This window comes from Staurois parvus, unplaced genomic scaffold (assembly GCF_062004578.1).
Source record: "Staurois parvus isolate SC_StPar_1 unplaced genomic scaffold, SC_StPar_1.0 ptg001608l, whole genome shotgun sequence".
NCBI classification, from domain to species: domain Eukaryota; kingdom Metazoa; phylum Chordata; class Amphibia; order Anura; family Ranidae; genus Staurois; species Staurois parvus.
The window spans coordinates 83,750-102,568 of NW_028319404.1; the positions used below are offsets into that span (position 1 = coordinate 83,750).

Below are 18,819 nucleotides of genomic sequence, written 5' to 3' on the forward strand. Positions count from 1 at the left end.
GCACAGCCATTCAGCCATGGAAATTATTCAGCTTTGGCTGTTGGTAGCATGAACAGTCCTCATTGGTGGTAGAAGAAATGGAATTATTTTCTGGAGAATCCCTTTGAATGATAACTCTTCCTTTAGTCTTGTGTTCATGTGTATGGACCCAGCACTCCCATAAAATCGAAATTTTCAATAATTTAAACATGACAGCCAGAAGAGTTGGTACACTATTCCCAGCAGTGACCCCAGCCGAGACTTCCTGACGTTCTCCGACCACTTTCTTTGTTGTTAAGTAGGTCAGCGCAATGTTGTTTCTTTCTTTCTTGTGAAGGTTCTAATCTTTCAACCGCGCAGAAAACACAAGCGAGGACAATAAAGCGACCCCGGCGCCACTGTCTGTACACTATTACAGCCTTTCAGAGTGTCGCCAAATTCATTCGTGAGATACATGATTACCTTGAACTGGAGGTTAGGAAAGACGGGGAATGAAAAGGCGTATTATGTAAAAATACCAAAAACAAACAAAATAAATTTGTTCTTTGCAAGGCTCTGTATTACCATAATGGATTTTACTGTGGCGTTGCATCAGCCAGGATTGTTAAGGAGAAATAATGTTTTCTTTGTGATTTTCTTAATACATAAATGTTTGTAGAAACTGAAATCTGTCATCTTTTATTTCCAATCCCTCCCTCCCACCAACCTCAGTCTCATCATAATAGGCTTTTTTTCTCCTTAGCTTGTGAAACCAGACATACTCACCTAAGTTCCCCTCCAGGTCCCTCATCACTGCCTGTTCTGGGTGTGGGAGGCAGTGCAATGGAGTCTGATGTATCACCCTGCTTCAAGTGTTTGATGCAGGATGTAAAAATGAACACAAGATAGCAGTGTCCTGCAGAACAGTGGCATTCCCACTCTGTAGAGCAGCCCCATGGAACTTGTATGCTGAACAGCAGGAATTTAGTAAGGAGCAGTGAATCTAGGAACTACATTTCCCAGAGTAGCTGGTGTGTGGGTGGAGGCATATATATGTAAAAGCCTGGGAAGACGGGACAAGAAGTGAAAGGGAAGAGATCTGGAGAGAGGAGTGCGCTGACTGCGGAAAGACCGGACCAGGCCATGGAAAGAGAAGGAAGGCAAAGAGAGTATGCTGCTCGCTGGCCTTGCTGCATTGTCTAGAAAGCTAATCTGCCAGCAGTTGATTGGACGTAATGCTGCAGGCAGGAATGGAGAGTGCGTGGAGGCCCTATCAGAGGAGAGAGAAAGACCGTCAGAATTCACCAGATGCCATCCCTCGGGTAAGAGAGTCCGAAGCATTACCAAGGAAAGGGAACACTGACACTTGCTCCATCTTTGCTATTTTCCTGCACACCGTTGTGGACATTGCACATAGTTATTATAAGTTGTGGCCTAGTTCCTCCAGCTGCTATTGCTTGACCACACTCAACACAGCCTTATCATCAGAGATGGTAGCAGGACAGCAATTCCACAAGGGGCATCACACAAGTCAGTTGCTGCTTCCAGGGAGAGTGCTGTTCTTCTTTTTCTTTATTGCATTGTTCCTCGGAGAGCCATTATTCACAATTCCTCCCATTGTGCACCAACTGGGCCCTATCACACGCGCAGAAGACTCTTCACTGCATTTAAAATAACATTGGTTGTTTTTGGGGTAAAGAGCTCTTTTCTTATTTCAGGCTACCTCCCTGCTATCAGGTCCTGAGGGCCCGAAGTGAGCTAGTCTACCTATTTGATAGTTTTTGCTGCTTACTGGGGACTATAAAGCCACCTCAGGCTAAAGGTATTAGGTTAGTTTCTGAAAAAGCAGGCCTGCAAACACTAACTGAGACTCTGTGATATGTGATGTTTTCTTGTTTAAAGCTCCCACAATTCTGTATATGCTGTGTAACCAAGCTACATTGAGGTTTGCTATAAACTTCTTACCAGGTAACTCCAATCAGTGTGGGAGTCTACTTTTTGGTGGTGATTTATTCCGGTTAAGAGTGTACTGTGGTGTCAGCGGGGGTTGGGCTTTCAGAGAGGGGTCCAGAACAACAGAGAGCCCAAAAATAATCCAGCATCTCCTAAGGGGGTAGTGCTACACTGACATTGCATTCCCTACATCCCCCTGTTGCGACCTCAGTCCTCTTTTGGATCCTGAGAGAATTCTGCTGCAGGACATCCAATAGGACCAAGCAGGTAGGGACATGGACACCCGAAGAAGAACCCAAGCAGAAAGTATACAGCAGAGGAGAAGACTGGGGGCTGTGGGAACAGGGATTTTTTTATGTTTGATCCGGCAATCAGATGGAGGTTGGGTCAGAGAAAGGGTTTGAGGGAGGAGGGAATATTATCCCGGCAAGGGACATTACAGCAGCTCCAAACCAACTCATCAAAATCCCACATAAGCTTTAACATATTAATGCAAATGTTTACAGTATTTGAAATCTGAAACTGTCATTTAGGCTAGGTTCACACTAGCTGGCATAATAAATTTGCATTTTCTGTGCAAGCTTGTGCAGTGTTGGCTCCAGCTGGAGATACAGGGAGAAGCATCGCAGAGGTCAGTAGGACTTTATCTTGGTGACAAATAAATGGTTTTACCCTGAAGATGTTAGTTTGGGCACTTTCTGGTATGAAGTGACAACTGTCTTAATTCTGTCACTCCTGGCTGTGGCTGCTGGTCCAGAACAATGATGTGGAAGCGAGTGTATATACTGTGGATCTACATTACATGGTGAAAGAATTGTGGACATGTCCCCATTACACCTGAGCTTGTAGGACATCGCATTATAAATTATGGACATTAAGATGGAGGGGCCCCTCCTTTTGTGGCACTAAGAGCTTCCACTCTTCTGGGAAGGCATTTCACAAGATTTTGGAGCGCATCAATGGAAATGTATGCCCCTCCAGCCAAAAAGAGCATTTGTGAGATCAGATACTCACGTTAGACCAGAAAAACCATCTCAAAATTGTCTTTCCAACCCAGAGGTATCCAATGGGTTGGTGGTCAGGGCTCTGTGTAGGCCACTCAAGTTCTTCAACACCAAACATGCCAATCATGTTTTTATGAACTTTCCATTGTGCTCATGGACACAGACAGGCCTGCTAGAACAGGAAAGGGCCTTCCTAAAATGGTTTCCAGAAGTTGGAATGGCAAATTGTCTAACAGCTCATTCGCACTGTGCGTACACTAAACACTCTTGTAGCATGCCGGCAGCTGTCAGTTTTGCCCGGGCAGTGCAATATGTGTTTATATGGGGTTTTTTTGTTTGTATTTTGTTTTTTTTTCACTATATTTGAGGTACATAAAGTGACACTTCATCCATTCATGTACCCACAGCAGAAAAATGTGATGGTGTGAACAGAACACTTAAGAAACAATTGTTTTCTTTGTGCCATAGCAGCGACTTGCATTTATTCATTGCAGAAAAATGCCAGTCATCACACATAGTGTGAACAATGTCTTTGTATCTGTACTTAAATGTCCTTCTCTATAAAATAAATTGCAAATCAAACAGGCACAGTGGGAGCCCCTTGTAATAGCCATGGCAGGTGCTTCCCCCAATGGAAGAGTACAAAGATGATACAGCCGGAGTTCCCAAGAGATGCTAGAAAAATTGCTGAAATATCTGTTTTTGGTGGAATGACCCTTTAAAAATTAGTGCAGTGGAAAATGTGTTGCTCACAGCTGCCCTTGTATACTAAAATCTTTGATACACGCAAAATGTATAATTAGGCCGCCTGCAGAGAGTGCACAGCTTGCAGGAAATACTAAGGTTGGACATCGCAGCCCCTTGCTAAATTACAACTGACCAATAGATGGCAGCAGGCAGCTACAAATCCATTCTGAAATTTACACACAGAATCCCAGTAACCCTTTCAGAACTGAACTATAATACCACCAGCTGTTATTATTATTATTATTATTATTATGCAGGATTTATATAGCACCAACAGTTTGCGCAGCACTTTACATGAGGGCAGATAGTACAGTTACAATACATTTCAATACAGGAGGAATCAGAGGGCCCTCATAAAACTAAAAACAGAAGATGCCTTAGCTGGTGCAAATCTGACGGCAGGCTTTTACATTTCTATGTTGCAAAGTTTGAAGGGAAACCTGTAGTGAGAGATGTACAGGGGCCGGCTCCCAAATCTTATCTGCCTTATTGTCATTCTGATACTATTCCTTTGATTAGATCAAGCATGTAGCCAGTGAAGTCAGAAGGCTTGAGTTGCATACTTTTCACGGTTCAGTGACCTAAAATCAGGAAGCAATTTTTTTCCCAGCAAGAGCAAATTGGATTGTGCTTTGCTGTTTTTTTTTGCCTTCCTCTGGATCAACTGTGGGTGTAGGATTATAACTTTTTTTTTTAATGGTTGAACTGGATGGACTTTTGTCTTTTTTCAGCCAGACTAACTATATAAAAATGTAACAAAGCCGCTGGATCACAACGACGACCATGCAACTAGCGATCTAACCATTGATAAAAGCATTCAAATAGTGCCATTCATTAATTAAAGCGTGCCTGTTCCTATTTCATTTTAGCAGGTAAGCTAAAGCTTAAATAATTGTTCTGTTTTAAAATGGTTGTAAACCCTTACAAATATCCAGTGAAGCCTCAGGTGATACACAGAGATGAAACAAATCCTCCTACATAAGTTGTACCAGCTTATCTGCAGCCCTCTCTCCTCTACAGCCATTGAACATGCAGAAATTACACACCTTATCTGAGCTTTCAGAAAACAGGGGGAGGAGAGCTGAAATTACACTCTGCAGAGCTCAGTGAGGAGAGCTCTGATCCCTGATTGGAGGGAAGAGATACTCCCCCTTCACACAGATTAGAGGGACAGAGCTGAGGCTGTCAATCACGGGTTGTGTGCTGGAACTCCCTCCTCATCATCTTTTTTCTCTTGGTGTCAGGAAAACCTGTGAAACGTTATTCCTGCTGATAGCAAGGGAATGAGGCCACAGACTGAAATGACACTTAGCCTATAATAAGGCTTATCTAGATTTGTTGGGACTGTTCCACATGTCTGTCCTTTGTCTTGATGATACTATGTCCCAGATTGCATCCCATGATCAAAGCATCATCCTTATTTGAGTAACTGAGCATGTGCAGTAATTAAAAAAAGGATATCAGCTGAGAGATTAGCGTCCATGAGTAGGTGGTTCCTGCATAATTAGGGGCAGGGCTGTCTGAAAAGTGGGTGTGATCAGGGCAGAACTGTCAAGGTCCTACCTTTCCTCAGGTCTTGTGCTGCTCCATGTGCTGGCATCCATCTTAGGTGTCTGCAAAGCATTGTGGGATCCTTTATGCTTTCAGCCCTCTGCGTCTCCTCCCCCAGGAGGTGGCGGCTTATCACATATAAGTCTGCTGTTTGTAGCTGTCCATTGCATTCGTGTCCTGTCTGTTACACAGCAGCAAGCTCCTGTTTAGTTTCTCATTGCTTTCCTGAATACCGACTCGGATTTGGCAAGACTCCTTCCTGGCTTCTGACCCCGGCTCTGGCGACCATTCTTCCTGGCTTCTGACCCCAGCTCTGGCGACCATCCTTCCTGGCTTCTGACCCCGGCTCTGGTGACCATCTTTCCTGGCTTCTGACCCCGGCTCTGGCGACCACCCTTCCTGGCTTCTGACCCCGGCTCTGGCGACCATTCTTCCTGGCTTCTGACCCCAGCTCTGGCGACCATCCTTCCTGGCTTCTGACCCCGGTTCTGGTGACCATCTTTCCTGGCTTCTGACCCCGGCTCTGGCGACCACCCTTCCTGGCTTCTGGCCCCGGCTCTGGCGATCATCCTTCCTGGCTCCTGACCCCAGCTCTGGCGACCATCCTTCCTGGCTACTGTTCTACCAAGTCATCCGCTGTTGCTGTTGGACTTGCATAGACTCTGTCTTGTTTTTATATAATAAACCTACCTTTAATTGCACCTCCTGTGTGTCTGGTTCCTCGCTCCCTGACAAGAAATGCCCAGAAGGTGGGTAAACCAAATGTAGGCCAGGGACCAGGACAAAGATTTTGGTAAATACAGACTTTGAGCACTGATAAACTGCTAAATAAGAATAACGAGTTGTGAATTTTCTTTTAGTGCTTAGCATCCAGTCTCATCACTTCTGCCATGTTTCACATGACTGTCATATGCCTTTAAGTGTTCTTTGTATTTTGTCTCTGCTCCTCCCTTTCCTTTGGTTTAGTTCTTGCTGTATAGATAGCCCACCACTTTTCCCAGTAATGCATTTCAGCTTCCAGCCTCATGTCATGAAGCAGATCACGTTATGATCTTTTGACCTATCCGATGTTCATTGTTGTAAGATTCTCTCAGTTTATGGAACAAACTTCACAAGATCTACCAGGTGTCATCTGATCGAGTCACTGCCTGTGTTATTCAACTAAGATTGGAGTTACTACTATCTCATCACAACTGTAAGTTACAGAGATCACACTTTCAATGCTTAGATTGAAGAGACAGAACAACTTCTGTCCAGATAATGAATAGAACAATCCTCCAAATGAAATCCTGCACACAGTATGAGTCGGCTCTAAAATGTATTGATTTTAATAGACAACAGCCCCATAATAACAAAGCAGGTATGCTAATGGATTAGGCCAACAAGCCTTAATCATAGCTCATGGGGCCTTTTTGGGCTGAAATGCGTTAGTGTAACGGAAACGCTATTGGCTGAAAAGAGTAAGTGCCTTGTTTTTACGAAGCTGTATGTCTAATAATCAATACACATTCCAAAGGACTGGTGATTTCCTCTCACTTTCCAAAAGATAGAAAATAAATCCCACTTCAAGGATTAGATGACCAAAATACTGCAACAGCCACATTGAGACAGATCAATCCCCCACTAATCTGGAAAAAAAGTCCAAATGTCTGAGAGCTTCAATCACTTCTATAAAATTACTTCTTTTAGCTTTTTAATCCAGAACAAAATACATAAATCACTTTGAAGCAGGAGCAAATGGTTACAGAAATGTATAAAACCAGTCTAGAGATATTCATTGCTTGACACAGGCATCCATTGTTCTGATATAGCTAAAGGGGACCTTCGCCCCCAAAAATGAACTGTTTGTATCTGGTTCCAGCCCTTCCCTCTTCAACAACTTAATATTTGTATATTTGTTTTTTTTTTTACTTTTTTGTGCTTCAAGGCACCATTTCTCCCTTTCTCGCAGAGGCAAGAATTATGTTACGCCCCATCCATATGTGTGTAGATGTGCCGAAGGGCTCTGCCTGGCCTTCAGTACCCGGCAGAGACCTTCGGCATATGTGCGCAGACATTACAAGATTGGGGAGGCAAAGGACTTTGTTCGGTTTGTGCACATGTTGAAGAATCAGTTTACATACTGAACAGACCGAACATACCCACTTGCCCTCTGGAAGATTTTACCCCCTTCCTGGCCAGGACTATTTTTGCTATTATAGCACTGCACTATATTAACTGACAATTGTGCGGTCGTGCAACGCTGTACCTAAATTAAATTTATACAATTTTTTTCACACAAATAGAGCTTTCTTTTGGTGGTATTTGATCACCACTGGGGTTTTTATTTGTTGTTATATAAATTAAAAAAAACCAAAAATTTTGAAAAAATTGATGAAACATATCCAATATACACATTTTAAAAAATCACATTTCTTCATAAATCTAGGACAAAATGTATTTTTGATTAAAAAATTCCAATAAGTGTATATCAATTGGTTTGCATAAAAGTTATAACATCTAAAACTATGGTATATATACTGAAATTTTTATTTATTATTATTATTTATTTTATTTTTTTTATACTAGTAATGGTGGCTATCAGCAAATTATAGAGGGATTGTGATAGTACAGTGGACAATCTGACACTAACTGACACTTTCTGGGAACTGACACTGACATCTCTAGTGACACCGACATGGATCAGTGCTAATAATATACACAGACACTGTACTAATGGCAAGATTGTGATAGTACGGTGGGCAATCTGATACTAACTGACACTTTCTGGGAACTGACACTGACATCTCTAGTGACACTGACAGGGATCAGTGCTAATAATATACATGGACACTGTACTAATGGCAATGACTGGAAGTGGATTAACATCTAGGGGCAATCAAAGAGTTAACTGTGTTGTGTGCCAAACAATGCTTGGTGTGTTTACTGTGTGCTGATTTTACATCCTCACTGTCAGGACAGAGCTCTGTGTTGTTTACAATGACAGAGCTCTGTCCTGACTTACACTTCGCCGATTGGCAGGTCCCATTCATTAGTCATTGGCTGGGACCCACTGATCGGCTTCTGCTCTTGTGCTGAAACTAACCACAGCACAGGCGGGGCAGAGGGCGCACATGTGCACCCCCCCACCTGGAAGAGCTGGTTAGTGTATCAGATATGTGATCAAATACAGAGAGGTCGTTTTGCTGCTGTACTTCTAAGCAGATATTTTCCCCTACCTCCATAACTGCTTCACTTACATGCATCTGCGCATGCACAGATCTGCAGCAGGGCTCTGCAAAGGTCCCAAAGGACAGGCAGCTGACTTCAGCACATCTGCACAAGTATCAGACCATCAAAGACCATCTACAGAGAAGGGCAACCAAACTGATAAGAGGCATGGAGGAGATCAGCTATGAGGAAAGGTTAGAGGAACTGAATTTATTCTCTCTTGAGAAGAGGAGATTAAGGGGGGATATGATCAACATGTATAAATACATCAGTGGTTCATATAGTGAATTCGGTGTAGAGATATTCACCCTGAGGTCATCAGAGAACAAGGGGTCACTCTTTATGTCAGGAGGAAAAGAAATGTAATCTTCAAACACGGAAAGGTTTCTTCACAGTAAGAGCTGTGAAAATGTGGAATAGACTCTATCGAGTTGGTTCTGGCCAGCTCAGTGGATTGCTTTAAAAAAGGCCTGGATTCTGTCTTGGATACACAGAATATAACTGGATACTAACATTTATAGGTAAAGTTGATCCAGGGAATATACAATTGCCTCTTGGGGGATCAGGAAGGATCATGCTTTGCTTTAAAAGCCTTCCTCAACTGTGGGCAGGGGTGGACTGACAACTCATGGGGCCCCCGGGCAATAGGGGATCATGGGGCCCCTGTGTCCTTGCCCAAACTCAAAAAAGCCTATGAAAAAGGTACCAGGGGCATCTTGTGGGGCCCCCTACTGACCACAGACCAATGGTCAGTCCGCCCCTGACTGTGGGTATAGGATTATAACTTTTTTTTTTGTATATGGTTGAACTGGATGGACTTTTGTCTTTTTTCAGCCAGACTAACTATAAAGATGGTGGTGCTAGTAAGAGGGAGCAGGGCCATTAGTAATGGGACTGAAGTTCCTCTTTAAATCCAACTATTATAGTTGCAAGTGGCAGTCTGCAAAGCAGCTAACATCAATGAATACATGTGAATAGAATAATAACTTGGTAATTTTTTGTAGGACCATCCTCCACTCCCCCGGTCTCCCTTTAGAATAATCAGCTGCCACCAACACAAGGGACACTCTCAATTTATTGTAAGCGCTGTCCCTGGTGCTGATTAAAAAGAAAACTAATCATGTCATTATACCTAAGCATTAATAGGAAGGCTAGAAATCCATTATTTTATGTATTTTGTTAATGAGACCACAGCTGTTGCAACCCTTTTAACTCAACAAAGAAAGACTCTCACTTGATCTTTGGTTTTTGATGAAGAAGAGTTTCAGTCTCTCTTTGAAGGTATTCTCATTGACGTAGAATTCCACTTGTACCCTGGAAAACACAGAAACGGAGCTGTCAGGAGCTGTGTACATACATGTGTTCCATGAGATAACATACAGCTGTCCTGTAACAAGAATCATTGGTGAATTAGACTTGCAAATTCATTTATGAAAGCTGAATTCCAGGCAGATATAAAAGACACAGATTAATGCAGCTCTGTATTCAACAGTACATCATTAAATGTATTCTTTTCTTTTACAAAATATAAACAGTGTAAGTAACCTGAATTTTCTTGGTATCAGTCGACTCCAATCTCTACAATACAGCAGAGATTAGATTGGGAGAGGGAAAAAATAAACAGGCAGCCAGTCAGTTGTGTTGCAGTGCTCAGATACTTATAAGGAGCATGGTGGTAGAAGGAGAGATCAGAGTGGCAGATACACATAATAGTCTTTTGCTTCTGCTTTCACTGCTCAATCATAGGCTGAGAGAGAGACAAGACCTGTAAGTGTTATTGAACTATAGCAGAAGGTCTCTCACCCTGCCAGACAGGGATGTGCTGTGTGGCAGAGCTCTGTAAAATCTGGATGGACAGAAATACAAATCCTTTTGTAGGTAAAAAAGTTCCCATATATGAGGTATGTTTGTCTGGAGTTCAGTTTTATGATAATGCATTCATATTTTAACAATAAAAAAAAACAGCAAATGTTTACTAAATCGAGAAGATCAGATGGATGAACTATTACCTCCTAATGCCAGATTTATAGGACAATGATTAGCGAGTGATGCAATCAATTTGAGTATCGTCATTGACAGTCTGCATAACTATTCCACTGCCACCTATTCTAAGAGCAGGGTATGTAAAGGTATTTTCAAGGATGCTGCAAAATTCTAGATTTAGACCCCATATTCATATAGGAAATAATACAGTGATTACACTGAATAATCAGCATCTGTACCCAAAGAGCTTACACTCTAATGTCCCCATCACAGCCACTCACTAAAAATATTCTATAGCTGTGACAGAGACCACAGTGCTGTACAGAGAACACTGAATCAATCACATCAGTTCTTGAACCAGAGGAGCTTACACTCTGATGGTGAGCTTGGGAAGATTCGGGGTCTTGAGAAGGACAAGTGGGGCCTGGACAAAGGCATGGAGGAATGTCAGGTCCCCGTAGCTGCTATCTGTCAGTCTCTGGGTGTGGGGCTTCTCTTTCTGTCCTTTCACGTCCCCTAGATTTTTGTAAGATCAGATTTTTGAAAACTGGCTGCATGCATGGGATCAATGTTTAATCATTTCTTAGCCTGAGGGTGTGTTTAGGTGGAGGTAGGGTATGTTGAGATAGAATATAAAGATAATAATAATAATAATAAAAAAATATGATTGGCCTGTTATGTTTTTCCCCGGCAAACAAAAGCTGTTTCCTGTTATATATATATATATATATATATATATACAGTTGTGGCCAAAATTATTCAACCCCCACTGAAATTGAGTGTTTTGGCCAGTTTGACATTGCTTTTGATCATTCAGTCATCTTGCTTACATTTACATTAAAGAGGCACTTGTAGGTCAGACAAATATAACATAACAGTTATAATGAAATAACCACAAATGTCTTTTCTGTGCTCACAGCATTATCAGTTTTATTCAACCCCCAAGTGACATTCAATCTTAGTACTTAGTACAGCATCCTTTTACAGTTATAACAGCTTTTAAACGTGAAGCATAGCTTGACACAAGTGTCTTGCAGCGATCTACGGGTATCTTCGCCCATTCTTCATGGGCAAAGGCCTCCAGTTCAGTCACATTCTTAGGCTTGCGCACTGCAACTGCTTTCTTTAAGTCCCACCAGAGGTTCTCAATCGGATTTAAGTCTGGTGACTGCGATGGCCACTCCAAAATGTTCCAGCCTTTCCTCTGCAACCATGCTCTAGTGGACTTGGAGGTATGCTTGGGATCATTGTCCTGTTGAAAGGTCCAACGTCTCCCAAGCCTCAGGTGTGTGACGGACTGCATCACGTTTCCATCCAATATCTCCTGGTACTGAAGAGAATTCATGGTACCTTGCACACGCTGAAGCTTCCCTGTACCTGCAGAAGCAAAACAGCCCCAAAGCATGATTGACCCTCCACCATGCTTCACAGTAGGCAAGGTGTTCTTTTCATCATAGGCCTTGTTCTTCCTCCTCCAAACATAGCGTTGATCCATGGGCCCAAACAGTTCTAATTTTGTTTCATCAGTCCACAGAACACTATCCCACAACTTTTGTGGTTTGTCCACATGGCTTTTGGCATACTGCAGTCGACTCTTCTTATTCTTTGGAGACAGCAAGGGGGTACGCCTGGGAGTTCTGGCACGGAGGCCTTCATTACGCAGTGTGCGTCTTATTGTCTGGGCTGAAACTTCTGTACCCACATCTGACAAATCTTTTCTCAGTTCCTCAGCAGTCACACGGGGACTTCTCTCCACTCTACGCTTCAGGTAGCGCACAGCAGTCGAAGTCAGCATCTTCTTTCTGCCACGACCAGGTAGCGTTTCAACAGTGCCCTTTGCCTTGAATTTGCGAATGATGCTTCCTAAGGTGTCTCTTGGTATGTTTAACATCTTTGCAATCTTCTTATAGCCATTGCCCTTCCTGTGAAGAGAAATCACCTCTTCTCTTGTCTTCCTGGACCATTCTCTTGCCTTCACCATGTTTGTAACCACACCAGTAAATGTCTAGAAGGAGCTGAGTATCACAGTCATTTTAAAGCTGCCTAATTGGTGCTTATTATGCTTGATTGCTGCTCGGTGACATCCACAGGTGTTTTCAATACCTGATGGAAAGCACCTGTATGAACCTCTGTTCTTCAGAGTGGTAGTCTTTAAGGGGTTGAATAATTGTGGCAATGAAGAAACCACATAAGAACCATTTACTACTGTATTACATAAACAATTGATGTCATTTTAGTTGCATTTGGGTAGTTACAACGTCCTTGTAGGATTTGATTCTGAATACAATTCCAAATGTACACTATAGTCCCTAAACCCCTTTACAGCATTGGGGGTTGAATAATTTTGGCCACAACTGTATATATATAAATGTTTTTTTTTTATTTATCATGTATATATGTAAATATGTTTTTTATTATGTTGTTTTTGTTTGTAAGATTTTTAATAAACAAAAATGTACACTATGATGTCCCCACCACAGTCATTCATTAAAGTTATTATACATTTATATAGATCTGACATTTTCCAAATTTCTGTACAGGGAATACTGAACCATTCAAATTAGTCTGTGCTCCAGAAGAGCTTACACTCTAATGTCACTCATGTCTAATCACATACATTTATTAATATGCATTTGTATAACCCTGCAGTGCTGTACAGAGGAACAGTGAACCAATCACTTCAGTCCCTGCAGCAGAGGAGCTTACACTCTACTCTTTCTAGGACAATCAAAAACATAGTAGGGTCATTTTGATCAGATACTGGTTTGCTTCATAGCAGGAAAATGGGACCACCTCGGAGAAACTCAAACAAAAATGGGGGGAGAATATCCAAAATCTATACAATAATCACCCCTTGTGGGGACTAAAGTCAGGACTCCAGCACCGCAAGGCAGTACAGCTAACCACTACTGATCTGTCAGCATTCTCTTTTCCAGCAATGGTCCTTCCATTGAGGTACCCTGAGGAGTACAGCCCTTTCAAGGACAGGCAGATCTTATAATCACAGCTTGCAGGAACCAAGAAATACACTTTCAGAACAACAGGGACAGAGAACACAATAAATCCTGACCGAGGTTCTAAATCCTTTGTCACTGCAAATAAAGCCTAAAAAAGTTTTGCACAATATAAATCCCCTTGCAAGGACACATTTGTTTAAAGCAGTAGTAAGCTCTGCTTTTTATCCACTTGACCACTGGAAGATTTACCCCCCTCCCTGACCAGGCCATTTTTTTGCTAAACGGCACTGCGTTTCTTTAGCTGACAATTGCGCAGTCATGCAACGCTGTACACAAACAACATTTATATGATTTTTTTTCCCACAAACAAGCTTTCTTTTGGTGGTATTTAATCACCACTGGGTTTTTTTATTTTTTGTACCATAAATGAAAAAAGACCTAACATTTTGAAAAACATTATTTTTTACTTTCTGCTATAAAGCATATCCAATAAAAAAAATTTAAAAATCAAATTTCTTCATAAATTTAGGCCAATATGTATTCTGCTACATATTTTTGCTAAAAGAAAATCCTAACAAGTGTATATTGATATGGTAAATATACTGTAATTTGTATTTATTTATTAATTTTTATATTAGTAATGGCGGCGATCAGTGACTTATTAGTCAGATTGTAATATTGCGAAGGACAATTTGACTCTGACACTTTTGACACTTTTTGGGAATCAGTGACTCTAATACAGTGATCAGTGCTATAAATATGCACTGTCACTCTACTAATGATACTGGCTGGGAAGGGGTTAAACATCTAGGATGAACAAAGGGTTTTATGTGTGCCTAACTGGTGTTTTGTGTGTACTATGTGGTGCTTTCATTGAAGAATGTGCTAATTTTTATTCCCTGCTTTGCAGGGAAACAAAATCCAGCACGTTCCCCCTGACAGGACAGAGCTCTGTTTACACAGGCAGAGCTCTGTTCTGCCTTTCTCCTTGCCAATCAGTGGATGCTGGCAATCATCTACTGGCCGGCACCCGCTGATCGGCTTGTGCTGTGTCTAATCACAGGACAGCTGGGTCGCCGGTGTTGCACAAATGTGCCCCCTACCTGGAGTGACAGATCGCGTACTAGGTATGTGATCCGATTCAGGAGAGCTACCCTGCCGCCATATAACTAGGTTATGTGGTCAGCAAGTGGTTTTAACTTGTACCTACAGGTAAAGCTCACCTATAGGTACAGTGACATTTAGGAGACATTCACACTGAAAGTAGCCGGTGATGTCACCGGCATATGCGTACTGCACTCTGAATTGACAGCATGCGCGGGAGTCATTGCAGCCCAGTCATTCAAACAGCCGGAGCCTCATAACCCAGAAGGAAGACCAGGTGGAGATGGAAGCCCTAACAGCAGTAACAGCGCTCCACTGGAGAACTTCAGTTTAAGGTAGTCCTGGCATGATGTGCTAGTATGCACACTAGTACATTGTGCCTTATACCACGCAGGGGCCCACATTTACTACCACTTGAAATTTATAGAATGTCCAAGTCAAAACTTCTTTTCTGTTAGGAATATACGAGGGAAGGATTTTTTTGTTTGTTTGTTGCTGTCTATGTCCCTGATGGGAAGGTTCCTCTTAACTTCCTATCCTAGAGACACAGCAGGAAGTGAGAGGAAATTGCTCCAAAGTGAGGGCAAATCCCCTCAATGTGCTGTTTTAGCAACAACTGTAAATGTCTGGATTTCCTATCTCTTTCTATCAATAGTCATCAGGTCAAACAGATAGTGATTCTGCCAGTAGGGACGCACAGACAGCAATAAAAACTGACAGGACCTCCTAAGTCCTTACATACAGGGCATCTAGCTGCTGTGCGTTTTAGTGTGCCTAGGAGGGATAAGGGCAACATCTAGTCCTACTGCCTACAGCCTGTCAAAATCTAAGTCTAGGTTCACGCCTAAGCATTTTCCATTGTGTTTTACAGAAACGCACAGCAGTCCATTTAACATGATTTCCTATGGGACAGGTTCACATCTCTGCATTTTCACCCGAAGCGTTTTTTGGAAGCAGTCAGGGACTGTTTTAAACGCAAAACATTGCGTTTTTGGTTCTATAGATTTCAATGGGGATGATGTAGAAAGCATGTTGTGACATTTTGATGTGTTTTAATCTGCCCAGAAACAAGTTGGAAAAAAAAAGCAAAACACATAAAAAGTGTCAAAAATGCATGTGCAAAACACAGCACAGAAAGCACTGCAAAAATGGATCAAATGTAAACTGCATAGGTGTGAACCTAGTGTAAGGCTAGGCTGTGGGTTGCGTTTGAGCCATTTCTGCATTGTGTTTTGCATTGTGTTTTTGCACTTGCGTTTTTTTCATTTTCTTGTTGCTAGGCAGATTTAAAATGCAAAACATATAAAAAACGCAGCAAAAACACAATACATGCTTTTCTGCAGCGTTTTCATTGAAGTCTATAGAAACAAAAATGCAACTTTTTGCATTAAAAAAAGTCCCTGACCCTTTCCAAAAAATGCTCTGGGTGAAAACACACAGGTGAACATGTACCATAGGAAATCATGTTAAATGAACTATACTGCGTTTCTGCAAAACACTGCAGAAATGCTTAGGTGGGAATCTAGGGTAAGGCAGGCTGTGTCTGGATGGGACTGTACGATGTATAGAGTGGAACTTGTGTTTAGGACTTTATGTGGTCAGAGACAAATGCCCAGAATGCAAAGTGCCTGAGTTCCAGGCATTTGTCTCTGAATGCATAGGGTTCTAAAAATGAGTATCAGCTTACTATAGACTTTGAATTGCTGCAGACAGCAAGGCTGGAAATGGAATATGTCCCACCTGGGTGCACTAAAACTCCGAAAGAGATGCACAGCAGGTAGGTGCAAGGGAATGAATATTATTATTATACAGTATTTATAAAGCGCCAATAGTTCGCTCAGCGCTGTACATTACAAAGGGGGACAAAACATGTGACAGAACAATACCAATACAATGAAAAACATGAGGGGATTGAGGGCCCTGCTCCTTGGAGCTTACAATCTAGGAGGGAGGGGATGGTGGCACAGGAGGAGATAGCTGTGGGGGATGGAGTGGTAGGAAGAGTGGAGGAGGTTGGCAAGTTAGCAGGGGGTGGGGTAGGCTTCCCTGAAGAGGTGGGTTTTCAGGGTGCGCCTAAAGGAGAGGAGAGTAGGTGATAATCTGATGGGTTGGGGCAGGGAGTTCCAGAGGATGGGTGACACCCTGGAGAAGTCATGAAGGCGGACATGGGAAGAGGAGACCTGGTAACTAGAGAGAAGGAAGTCTTGTGAGGAGCGGAGTGTGCGTGCTGGGCGGTACTTGGATATTAGGTCAGTGATGTAGTTCGGGGCAGTATGGTGGACAGCTTTGTACGTCAGTGTTAGGATTTTGAATTTGATCCGTTGCGCAATCGGAAGCCAGTGGAGCGATTGGCAGAGGGGGGGTGGCGGAAACGGAGCGGTTGGAAAGGTGAATGAGTCTGGAAGCCGTATTCAGGATCGACTGAAGCGGGGATAGCCAGCGGCGAGGCAGGCCAGTGAGCAGCTAGTTGCAGTAGTCGAGTCGTGATATGATGAGAGAGTGGATGAGCTGTTTAGTGGTTTCTGGGGTTAGGAACGTGCGTATTTTGGCGATGTTGCGGAGGTGGAGTCTGCATGAGTTTGTTAAAGATTGGACTTGGGGCTGGAAGGATAGGTTGGAGTCCAGAATGACACCAAGTACTCTGGCCTGCGGGGCGGGTTTGATGGTGGTGTTGTTGGACATGATGGAGAAGTCAATGGGGGGTGGGGTCCGGGCTGGGGGGAAGACAAGAAACTCGGTTTTGGAGAGTTTCAGTTTAAGGAAGTGGAGCGACATCCAGTCGGATATGTCGTACAGTAGGTGTGTGATTCGGGCGCAGACCGAGGGGGGGGGGGTTGAGAGATAGATTTGTGTGTCGTCGGCATAGAGGTGGTAGTTGAAGCCGTGAGAGTGTATGAGTTGGCCAAGGGAGGAGGGGTAGATGGAGAAGAGAAGGGGCCCGAGGATGGAGCCTTGAGGGACCCCAACAGAGAGGGGGAGTGAGAGGGAGGTGGTAACATTATAGGTAACGCTGAAAGAGCGTTGTGACAAGTAGGATGAGAGCCAGGAGAGAGCAGAATCTCTGAGGCCAAGGGAGTATAGTTTTTTGAGGAGGAGGGGGTGGTCGACTGTCAAAGGCTGCGGAGAGGCACCTAAAACCTATAAAAAACGTTTTGTCATACATGTAAAATAAAATGACATATGATACCAAGAATCCAACATTTCATAAAACCTCAGTGGAGCTCCAAACATCACACAGAGGAGAACAACAAACTGCTATGCCAACAATATCAGTTACTTACACATTTCTCATCTGATATTCATACATTCTCTGATGAAGTTTCAATACACAGATACAGCAATCTTCAAGAAGACATATTGTTGTTGGGGTGATCAGAGTATCCTCCCGTGTTTACGCCTATTGCTGTCGCTGTCGTGGAGAGCTGGCACTGTGCATACCAGCTGATGTGTGATAGCCGGGGTTAAATGATTGGAATATCTGCCCATCCTGTCCTATCAATCAGTGCAAGCATTGCAGTATGACTGTTGGTGGATTATATTACCGCCCTTCAATTCACAGAGATAAAATCATTCAATTAATTTTAGGAGTCAGCTACCTATAATCTCTCTTTATGCTAAGCTAGCATAATGGGCAGCTTCAATATTAAAGTATATTTCAATCCTCACCCTGTAAAACAACCCATGCAGTTTAAAATAGAAAACCTTTTGTATATAGATATAAAAAAAAATTCTAAATACCATTTTTCCCTTTTTATAAGTGACCACATACTCTCTGTTCTCAGCTGCATAGAGAGGTGAGTGGTGGGAAACAGCAGTACACTAGTCTTCCTAGTGAAAGGCTGTGCAGTGGGGGTATGTCAGCAAAAGTATGTCCATTGGAGGAGAACACACTAAGTCAAATAGTCTGTGCACTGCAAGTGCACTCCAATTGCACCACAAGTGCAGCTGCTCTAGATCTGAGGGGAAGCTCTGAAATGAAGGTAAGTTCTGCTGATATCTATCATCCAATCATGTGCAAGCAAAAATTCTGTTTTTTATTTTTCTTGCATGTGATTTGGTATTTTGTGCAAAGTGAATCTTTACCTAATTTACTAAGATCTGGAGCAAGAGCACTTGCAGTGCACAGTATATTTGCCTTTAGTAAATCAACCCCACTGAGTTCCCAGCACAGCTAGAAAACTGACCACGCTGTGCCCTCCTGCCTAGCGTGGTCAGTTTTTAATAGGAAAGCAGAGGGACTAGCAGGAACACCAGGGATTTCACACAAAAGAAGCAATACAAAGAAAACAGGATACTTGTTCATACAAGTACATGGTACAGCAGGCACATACCAGGAATATGAAATGTTGGGT

At 42.7% G+C, this 18,819-nt stretch overlaps 1 protein-coding gene across 1 annotated transcript in view; it reads right to left on the reverse strand.

Annotated features, from left to right (window-relative positions):
• Positions 1 to 17,906, reverse strand: part of LOC149435113 (potassium channel subfamily T member 1-like) — a 97,728-nt gene extending 79,822 nt beyond the window's left edge. Inside the window, exons 1-2 of the mRNA XM_089663000.1 lie at positions 17,749 to 17,906; positions 9,658 to 9,737 (exon numbers count right to left, since the gene is read on the reverse strand). Coding sequence (XP_089519126.1) covers positions 9,658 to 9,737; positions 17,749 to 17,774 — 106 coding nt within the window. The 5' untranslated portion in view covers positions 17,775 to 17,906. The remainder of the gene's footprint in view (positions 1 to 9,657; positions 9,738 to 17,748) is intronic.
• Between the last annotated feature and the right edge of the window lie 913 nt (positions 17,907 to 18,819).